The sequence below is a fragment of the Sphaerodactylus townsendi genome, linkage group LG06 (genome assembly GCF_021028975.2).
Source record: "Sphaerodactylus townsendi isolate TG3544 linkage group LG06, MPM_Stown_v2.3, whole genome shotgun sequence".
Lineage (NCBI taxonomy): Eukaryota > Metazoa > Chordata > Lepidosauria > Squamata > Sphaerodactylidae > Sphaerodactylus > Sphaerodactylus townsendi.
This window is the reverse complement of record NC_059430.1, coordinates 56,483,683-56,494,382: the sequence shown is the minus strand read 5'-3', so window position 1 is coordinate 56,494,382 and position 10,700 is coordinate 56,483,683. Positions and strand designations below refer to the sequence as shown.

At 42.5% G+C, this 10,700-nt stretch overlaps 1 protein-coding gene across 1 annotated transcript; it reads right to left on the bottom strand.

Annotated features, from left to right (window-relative positions):
* Nucleotides 1-607: 607 nt before the first annotated feature.
* KRR1 (KRR1 small subunit processome component homolog) lies at nt 608-8,735 on the bottom strand. Its single transcript, XM_048502151.1, has 10 exons — nt 8,598-8,735; nt 6,643-6,818; nt 5,530-5,664; nt 5,167-5,292; nt 4,998-5,081; nt 4,088-4,144; nt 3,044-3,214; nt 1,670-1,747; nt 1,476-1,569; nt 608-1,220 (listed from the first exon to the last, which is right to left on the bottom strand). Exons 1-10 carry the CDS (start codon nt 8,665-8,667, stop codon nt 1,087-1,089), a joined length of 1,125 nt encoding a protein of 374 aa, XP_048358108.1. The 5' UTR covers nt 8,668-8,735; the 3' UTR covers nt 608-1,086.
* Between the last annotated feature and the right edge of the window lie 1,965 nt (nt 8,736-10,700).

The following is a 10,700-nucleotide window of genomic DNA, read 5'->3' as shown; positions in this document are numbered from 1 at the left end:
TCCTTGGAGGTTTTTAAACAGAGGCTGGATGAACATATGTCGGGAGTGCTTTAATTGTGTGTTCCTGCATTGCAGGGGGTTGGACTTGATGGCCCTTGTGGTCTATGATTCTAAAATGTTTCTGAATTAGACTTTTTTTGCTCTTGAATTATTTCTAATTTAGTAACATAATCCAAAATGTGATGAGGTCCTGAACTTGTCTCACACTCTTACAATGTCACTGAAATATGGCCTTATGTTCTACCATCATTCATAGTGTAGTTTGGAGAACAGGCAGCTAATGACCTATACTGCATCACCATTCTAGTACCAAGACTATCTTTAGCTGTACTGACTTTGGGGGCAGTCTTCATTGTTCAGAAACGAGCAAGGAGGAAAAAATCCTTATAGAGGTAAAAAAGACCCTTATAGAGTTAAAGGAGCAGGTATAACCAGCTAGGAAATTTGCTTTAACTAATTAAAATTTAAAGAACAGCTTGTAAGAATTGCCAAGGAGCCCTGCTGAAATGACAGTTAAAGCCCTCCTTCTTTAGCTTAACATTCAACAGCCAAAAAGGCATTAAAGGGACTTGATCCAAATTTATACCAAAAAAATCAGAGATCAAAATCAGATATCAAAATAGTTTACTAAGTTAGTATCCTAAAACACACAAACATACATATATACACATAAATTTACTTTATATTTGGAGGAAAGAAGATTTAACAACTTTCTATATAAAACTATTTCTTCCTACTGTTTCACAGAAACTCCATTTGCAAGAGTAAAAAAATGACATCACAAAGAATGCTGAGTTTGTTTAGGCAATATTCACAAACTGAACAGAATCTTTGCATCATCGGCATTGTGCAAGTAGAAGCCTTCTTCCGAACACTTATGCCTTGAACATATTCTCATGGATACTGTGAATCAGAAAGCTTTTGCTTCCCCAAAATCTCCAGTATGTAACAGAAGATTCAGTTATTTCCTGCCTTTCCTGTATGAGAAGGTGACCAAATTGTGTTTTCCAATGTTCAATGGCAGTATCATGAAGCAAGGAAGGACAGTCATAAGTTTGGACTGTGGATTCTTCCCACCATTAAAAATTATTTCTTTTTCTTTTCATCTGCTGCAATTTTTAATTTAACTTCCTCAACTGGAGGTGCTCCCAACTTTTTCTTCTTCGCCTTTTTAATCTTCTCCTTGATAGCCTCCAGATCAATTTTTGTCTCTGCAGAAGCTACACAATAGGGAAACAATTACAGATTGTACTTCCAGGATGTAACAGATGCAAATATCATCAACTAGTTTAAGAAAACAGATCAGCTTGGTGCTACTTTTCAACAGGTGGCTGATGCCTGTGCCACAGATAACAAGCCAAAATACTTTCCCCTTCACCAGCACAGTATACTAAATCCAAAAGGGAAAAAAACCTACTGCATATCACTGAAAGCAACTGCCAGATGTTGAAAAAGTTCACATAAATTAATCTTACCCTTCTTTGGTTTTACAACTGGCTTTTCTTTAGGTGGAATAAAAGCTTTGTTTCTTTCTTCTTGTCTTCTACTAATCGCTTCTGCTTGTTTTGCCTAAAATTTTTAAAGGCCCAAAATTTCATATAGTAAACACACAAAATGGTAGAGATAAATTTTAAAATTAGTTTGACAGAAGTCAGAGAGTTCTTCTTACCTTGGTCTCCTCTACTCTCTTACGCTTCTTTTGACTTTCTTTCAAGAAGTATTCACCACTTGCCAGCTCTTTATCAATCTGAAAAAAATTATGATTAAAGATGTTTCATGCTAAAAATATTGCCAAATCTTCCTCTGAAAAAAACAACTAGAAGGCAAACACATGATTTCAAAGCTCTTTAAGAACCAATTCAATACATGGCAATCAACAATGTGAATTAAATAAACCATCTGTGTTCAATTGATACTGGGGAAGTTGAACTGTTAACAAATAGCAGCAAAACACTACAGCTATGTATACACTGTTCTGACACCTGTTTTTAAAACCAAGAGTGTGCCTGGAACTAGCTAATTCACTTTTGCTTCCTTGAGAACAGAAAGGTTTGTAAACATCATATGAGCTTTATCACACAGAAGCACAAACTATCCAAGAACTATTAAAAAGAATTGTAGAAGTAATGTTATTCAGAGTAAATGGCTAAGACATATCTCAAATTGCACCCATTTTATTATAATGAACAAAAAGTTGAGATTTCTGACTCAGCATCTAAAAAAAGCTTAGAAACAGTGGGATGTTGCAGCATCACAACACTTGAGATGCACCAAGAAATAAGACTCCCAGCTTTCCAGTACTTTCTCAAGTGATATTCTAATTAAAACAAATTATAAGGCAGTGATGGCGAACCTTTTTGAGACCGAGTGCCCAAATTGCAACCCAAACTTTACTTATTTATCGCAAAGTGCCAACCCTGCAATTTAACTTGAATGCTGAGGTTTTAGTTTAGAAAAAAAAAGGTTGGCTCCCTCTTCCTCCACCACATCTGTTCGAGCAGGGGCCAGCCTGCTCTAGCCTCCAGCAAGTCCTGCGCCCATTGCTCTGTGCCTCTCTAGCATCTCTGCCACCTCTGCGCCCCACCCCTCGGGCAGCAGCCACCCGGAGCACAGGCCAGCAGAGTCCTCCCTGCTCACCACGGTGAGCGCACATCGTGCTCAGTGGCCCAGGCCAGCCTAGATGTGTGTGTGTGTATGTGTGGGTGATTTTCCGCCCCCCACATGACGAACTCTGTACGCATGCCCACAGAGAGGGCTCCGAGTACCGCCTCTGGCACCCGTGCCATAGGTTCACCATCACTGTGACAGGGACTATATCTCCATGGACACATTTGGTGGCACAATTGTTTTAATTCTCACCCAAGTTTAGGAAGAGAATTATCTTTTTGGTCATAAGAATCTTTACTTTAAAATAAAATTTCAGGCTTTTAAAAATTTGCCTTCCGCTTGAACATATTCATTTTATACACCTTCCAGTAGCTGATGGACAATAAATTTATTTCAAACCTTTTATTCTGTGCAATGCTAAGGGATTTTTACATACCTGACTCTCTGGTTGGGGAGGTGGGAAGGGAGTATATTCCTTCTTAACAGTTTTCTTCTTTGGTTCCTTCCGTTTGTTCAAATTCTTGTGTTTGAATTTAGGTAAAAACCGGTCCCAGTTCTGCTTTCTTAATTCAGGATCTTTTAGCAACTCCTTCTTAATCATCAGCGTCTTCAGCCACATGAGAACATCAAATATTCAGTCAGATCATACAATCCCCTTCACTCAAATCATTGTTCCATGAACTTGACACAGAAAAACCAGAAGATTTCAAGGGATAGCTGTAAGATGACTTCACTTCACTATAGGATATGATGGCACATGCTATCACATCTTAAGGTGACTGGCAGCCCCAGCCAAGGGCCAGCAGTCACAGCTGCCCCCCCCAAAGTGGTGTGCTGGCAGCATGGGGAGGCTTAAGATGCCGAAAACCCTCCCCGCTGCTACGAAGCCCTTATGGGATTGTATAGATTTTCGGCACCTTTTTGATGAAGTAAATCAGATGTCGTCGTCATCAGCACAACAGAGCAAATGGCCTGGTCGGAGCCGGCTAAAGTTGGTTCCTCCCTCAGCCGTGCCCCCAGACCACCCCTGCTGCAGGGGCGCAGGGCACTGGCGCAGTGTCCCACACACATCCCCCCACCAGGGAGGGTGGCAGCAGCTGCATGGTGGTAAATTTGCCCCTCCACCAGGGCAAGAACTCCGTGCAGGGCAAATTTTCCAGCATGGCTGTGCACTGCTTCCTCCAGCAGGCTGGGGCCACCTCCCCTCTGGATGGAGTTGTTAAGCACCAAATCATTAAACGTAGTAATGCTTTGTATTCTTTTCAATACAACTTATGTGCCAAAAATCAGAGGGGAAAAAAAACAATTTTTCCTGTTATTTGAATTTTGTTTCCAAGCTGATCTTCTATCAAAATACAAGAAAATTGTTTAAAAGCAGAAGCAGTGGCCCATCTGATGAAATCATAAGACTAAAAGTAAAGAGATGCCAAATTAAATCTTGTGAGAAATATCTTGTAGTTTAAAAAGAAACTGGACTCACCTTGATGTTATATATAGGATGAATATTCTTCATTGTATCCACAACAACTTTCCTAACCTAAATGTAACACAAAATTATTATTCCTGGTAACAGGAAAAATAGCCGAATGATGATTTCTAAACCTCATTTTGAAGCCTCCTGAACAAGATGGTAGTCCAAAATAATCAACTAGAATCAACCACTATTTTGAAATAAGCAAGTACTGATCTCATAGGTTGACACAAACAGCTATGTATATGTAATCGTGCAATCCCAAAGGATTCGTGGGTGAGGAACCAGCCTGACCGCATCACCAATGTCAATGCCACTCTTCATGGTATGTGTGTCATCTATGTTGGCAATGGGACCACTTACGTTAGTGCTGGGGAGAAACGTGGCTATGTGGCACCCAGGCATAAATGCTGCAGGAGCCCATGGTGGTGCTGATAGGGGAATTCCTCAGGATAGAGTCAACTTTACTTGGTTTCCTGAGGCCTTTAAGTCCAGGAATGCTCCCTTTTGCTGGTGTGCACTTATGCCACCCAAAAGGCAGGCATAGTCCATTGCATAGGGGGCTTACAGCATGATCAGAGGTTTTTCCCAGTTTTCTCCTCTTTTTTGCAGCATGTGCTGCTAGGAACCTCTTTGGAGGTGGCAGGGTTCTGCCATGCCCGACTGCCATGAATCTACCCCCCCCTCCAGGATTGGACTGTAAGTATCTATGCCAAAGCAAATGCTTTTCCTAAGTGGCATACTATATATTTGCTCATTTTAGAAGTCCCAAATTCGGTTGAGCCTGTAGGCATTTTTGGAATTTTGAAGACAGATGAAGGTTGAAAGTTTAACAAAAAAAATTACGAATAGGTCATATTAATATTACAACTTGGCTGAATTTCCAAAAAAAGGCTGTCTTCTGGAAAAGAGAGCTTACCTCTTTTAAACCACTATAAGGACCAAGAGTTGATACAGTGTTTCCCTGAACCATGATGTAACAGTCTGTTAAGAGTTCCAGAGCCTACATCAGAAGAAAATACAGTAGACAATTAATGTCATAATTCATGAAGCTGAAGGCTTGATTACTAAATGTATAAGATGCCCACCTTGAGAGTGGAACCATTGGGACCAATAAGCCTTTGTCTTCTTTTTATAAATCTATCTCTGTTTCTCACCAGGGTACCAATTTTAATGATGTCACATGCAGTGTCATCTTCAAGAACACGTATAGCCTGAACAGAAAAATCAGACAAAATCAATTTAGACCAGATGGAATAGGAATACTATTGAAATCGTTTTCTTAGCAATAAGAAATTATGAAAAGTATATTCTAAAATAAGTCTGCCAGTACAGTTCCATTATTGTTTTTAATAAACGCAGGCATGTACTTATTTTCTTAATCTACTGACAAGACTTTACCCAAAACTGAAAAACAAGAAAATAAAATTTAAGAGAGTGGTGTATAGTACCTGCTCAAATGGGACACTTCTTGCTAAAAGCTTTATTAAATCTCTGGCTCTGATTATTATATATGGGTCAAAGGTCTTCTTTGTTGTTCTGACAGTCATGCTTCCTTCAATTAAGTCTAAACCTGCATTTATATGCTGCAATACGAGAGAGAGAGAACACAATTAATGGTTTACACAGAAATCAGGATAGCTTCTGAACAGACCGAAACCATTGTGTGCCATATTTTTGAACCCAAGAAAAGATCTTAAATACTGAAGCAATTAAATTGCAATGACGTTTGTGGCAATGGCCTCCGGAGTTGCAAGTTGATATAGAGAGCCAGCATGATGTAATGGTTAAGAGTGTCAGACTAGGTAGGATCACGAAGCCCATGTTTGAATCCCTGTCTGCCATGGAAACTTGCTGAGTGACCTTAGGCTAGTCACACACTCTCAGCCTCAACCCTGGTAAGTATTTGGATAGGAAATATCCAAGGAATACCAGAATTGTGATTCAGTCAGGCAATGGAAAACCATCTCTGAACATCTATTGCTTTGAAAACGCTATGGGTTACCACAAGAGGGCTGCTTCACTCATGACACTTTTGATGACACTTTACACTCACAAACAAATTGAAATACTTTAAACTTAACAGGATCATTGCCAAATACCCATTCTGTCTGCAAAAACATCCACACACAGGCTCATTCCGCACATGCAGAATAATGCACTTTCAAACTGCTTTCAGTGCTCTTTGAAGCTGTGCGGAATAGCAAAATCCACTTGCAAACAGTTGTGAAAGTGGTTTGAAAACGCATTATTTTGCGTGCGCGGAAGGGGCCACAGAGACATCACAGCAGTTCAAATGTGCAGGATCATGTTTCCATCACACAGTGCAGGATGATTAAGTGTAAAAAGTTACCCGGGTGCTGAAGGAAACACTGATATAAAAATAGTGATGCTCAAAAATGCATTGTTACAAGTACATCTATTTTCATTAAAGAAGTGATGACAAATATATAGTTTCAGAATTCTCTTTCTAGCTACATACCAACAACAGCGTATTTCACGTTTTTCTCAGCAATCTAGAAATTTTAACCCTATACTTAGTGCACCTCCAGAGATATTCTTACATGTTCATTCAATGTTTTCTGGATCAATGGCCAACATTCTTTCAAGTACGCTTCTCTGTATTTTGGGAAGAGTGTGGCAAAGCTGCTTTCTTCCAGAAGTCCTCTAGGATTATCTTCTCTTGTGAAGGGAGCCTCTTTCCATCCATCAGGAACAGTGAGAAGTTCTGATTCATCTACTGTTAAGAACACATAGTTTAAAAAAATACGTGAACAATATTCCCTTCTTAAACAAACAAGAAAGGTGTAAAGAGACAGAAACCTGCCATAATTTGAATAGTGAGATTCAATGTAGAAAAGGGGCTGTGGTTCAAGAACAAAAATCAACACAAATTCAGTGCAAGATAACATGCTGGAACATTATCAGAGATAATTCCCAATCAATTTAGTCAATAAATTGTCCTTTCATGTGAAGAGATCTCCCAAAGGTTTTACTGCCAACCCTCTTCCTTATTCATCTTCTACCTGCCTCTGTCATACCTGGCGTGTATCAGTAAACTGAATGTAGTCATATGTACCCTCTTTGTTTGTCCCCTGAAGCAACAAAAAGCAACGGCAAAACCTCCTTTAGAATACTTACTGCTGCTGTTTTTCTTTCCTTCAAAGAAAGAAAACAGGAAGAAGCTACATAGGAACAGTAATGACAAAGTTTGACTCTCCAGAAAGTACAACAACACTACCCCATAATAACTTCCAATCTCTGGCTGGGAAAAACACAACTGGGCAGTTGATAGAATAAATGGACAAGCAGATACATACTCAACCCAACTGGTCCATGATAGATATATTTTCCCCTGCCGAACAAGCAAGTGGGAAACTACCTGGTAGTGTTCACATTTAAAGATTTCCATCTGCCACTCACCAAACAAGACAAACGCATGTTCAAACAGCTTCTATGTAAAATATGGTGCCACATTAGTGCTATTAATTTTTTTGTTCAAATAGTTGAATTTACATTTAAGGCAATCTTTTGCTAAACACAGTCATCACATGGGAATGGAAGAAAAGTAGAAGCATTTGGGAATGCCAACTGTCAGCTGTGTAAAAATGATGAATGATTTTTTCTGACCCCTCCCAACACCACATTCACTCAGCAATTCTCCACTTCTAAAAAGTGCACTCCCAGAAGATATTCAAGAAATAAAACAGAATACAAAATATGAGAAGGAAGCCTAAATATTAAATTAAAAATTAAATAAGTCTAAAACTACAACCCAACAAAATCCTCCCCCCACCAAGAAAAACAATGTGGGCTATTGAAATAAGTGAGTTTTACTTCTGAGAATAAATAGAATCTAAAAATAGCAAACTGGCAAAGTGAAGACACTCTGCTTGATTTTGAAACAATCAAAGAAGTTTTATAACAGGCATCCGAAGGATCAGGAGGGAATCAAGGAATTACAACCAGTCTAATGATCTACATGTAACAGCCCATCCCAGAGTACCAACTCTCCCAAAGAAGTGTGACACCGTAGACAGAGTATCAAGGGAGGTCAGATGTAGATCCCTACCCAGCCATGACAAGTGACGGGCGACGGTGATCCAATTGCTCTGTCTCAGCCTAACCACCTCACAAGCAGGGCTGCCAATCTCCACATGGCTTCCAGAATTTAATCAGAATTAGAACTGATCTGCAAATTACAAATATCAGTTCCCTTGGAGAAAATGACAGCGTCAAGGTGTGCATGTGCAGAGGGCTGTATGACATCACATCCCCTCTGAAGTCCCTCTTTTTTCCCCAGGCTTTGTCCCCAAATATCCAGAAGTTTCCCAACCCATACTTGGCAATCTTATTCACATGGCTGTTACAAGGATAAAAAAGGGGAGGGTGAACCGCACATGCAACCTTGAGCTCCATGGAGAAATGGAACAAAACAACACAACAGTCAAACTGCAATAAACCATTATGAGGCTGCACCCAGGGGAAAAAACGGCACGCGGGGGAAAAAACGCCTTGCCTTTCCTAGATTTCTTATTCCGGGGGGTCTTGAGACCCTTGCCGAGCTCAGACTCCTGGAGATCCGACATGTCGCTCTACCTTCACCCCTGCGTACTATCTCTTCCCTAAGCCATGCGCCGGAAACGCATCTGCTACATTCCGGCGCGCAAAGCACTCTGGGAAAAGCAGTATTTCACGTGCATTTAGTGTTTGCGGTCGGGCTGGAGATGGGAAGAAGTGAAACCCTCAGGCAGACTTCCGATTGAAACTGAAAGGCGCCGTCGACCTGAGTCTCTGTTGGCCAGGCGCGACGACGCTTGGTTTTTTTAGTATCTCTTTATAGCAAGAAACATGGTCAAATATAGACGGCCAGGAAGCTTTACTAAGCACTGCATTTTTTTTCTGTGACAAAAGATTGGGGAGATCAGGTTCTGCAAAAGTGCATTGTGGATCGTGTAGTTCCCTTAATAGAAAACAATTGCTTGACATGTGGTTGTTTTTGGGTAGATGCGGTGGTCGCAACCAGGTCTAGCTCAGTTGGGGGCTCTAAACAGTCTTTACTTAAGAGGGGATTTAAGGTTTGTTGGTATTTGGAGGTGTCTGCCACACTCAGTCTTAAAAAGGTTAACTGTTTGTATGTAAACAGGATGCTGAGGTGATATTGTAATGAGCTGACCTATTGATTACCTATTGTCATTTCTTACATGTTAGTAAGCTCATACATCAGAAGATATAAAGTTAACTCATTTTCTTTGTTTCAGTGGAGAAGACTACAAGGACAGAGGCCGTTTCCGCACGGCCTCCTTGCGCCCCCACGCCGCCAAGAGTGCTGGCGGCGCATGGCCGCGCAAGCGCTGCGAAAGCAGGCTGCTGAGGTACCGCCGGAGGAGAGGCGGCTCCACACGGAGTCGCCTCTTCGCCCTCCTCCGTTCTACTCACGATGTCCTCGCCGTCGCTTCGCTGGCCGTCGGATTCTCACTCATCGCTGCCCTCCGACCCCTGGAGGTCGGAGGACAGTGTGGGCGGGGCTCCGACGGCCAGCAGGCGACGACGAGGACATTGTGAGTAGAACAGAGGAGGGCGACGGCATCTTCCCGGTGGCGCGGTTCGCACCGCGCCGCCGGGAAGATGCTTCCTCCCCAACAACAACCCTTTAAAGGGTTGTTGTTTAGGGCGGCCTGACGCCGCCCTGGGGGGAGGGAAGCGCATTCAGGTCGCCGCTGCTGCAACGCAAGGCAGCAGCGGCGCCTGTGCGAACGGCGGCCTGGGGGCGGTGTTTTTACCGCCCCCAGGCCGTCGTTTATGGGCCGTGCGGAAACGGCCAGAGAGAAGTAAGAGCAAGATGTAGTCTTAAGTGTATAGTTAGCACTGTAAATATGTAACAGAGCATCACAGCGTTTATTTGTTTTATTCCATGTAACCCTTTTAAATTAGCAAACTTTTATATAAAGTAACTCAAGGTATCTCTGGCTCTCTTCTTTCCCACTGGATGCTGCTTCCACATCTCTGCTAATAAGTATCTCTTTTAATCAAATACCCTTCAAAACGAGATGGTTATTTAAAGCAGAGGATAGTGGCCGATTTCCACCACCAAGTGGGATTCACTCCACCTTAAAATTTCTGGTTTATTTAAAGATCAAGTTAATTCATGCCATAGTATTTCCCATTACTATATGTATAAATGTGGAAATGTGGAAAGCTGACAGAAGGAAGGGAAATTTTACAGATTACATGGATCACCAAAAAGACAAATCAGTATGTGCTAGATCAGGGGTCGGGAACCCGCGGCTCGCGAGCCGCATGCGGCTCTTCCGCTGCTGTTCTGCGGCTCCACAAGCCGAGCCACCGGCCCCATCTTCGCCTGCGCTGCAAGCAGCAGGGCGGGCGCATTCCTCTCTCGCGGCCGGCCAGGCCAGGCCGCACCGCAGGATTTGGCTCCTGCCCGCCTCGGGCGCTCTGCTGGCAGCCGGCCAGGCCGAGCCGCCGGCTCCATCTTCGCCCGCCCTGCAAACAGCAGGGTGGGCGCATCCTTATCCCGCAGCCGGCCAGGCCGCCACACGGGATTTGGCTCCTGCCCGCCTCAGGTGCTTTGCCGGCGGCCGGCCAGGCCGAGCCACCGGCT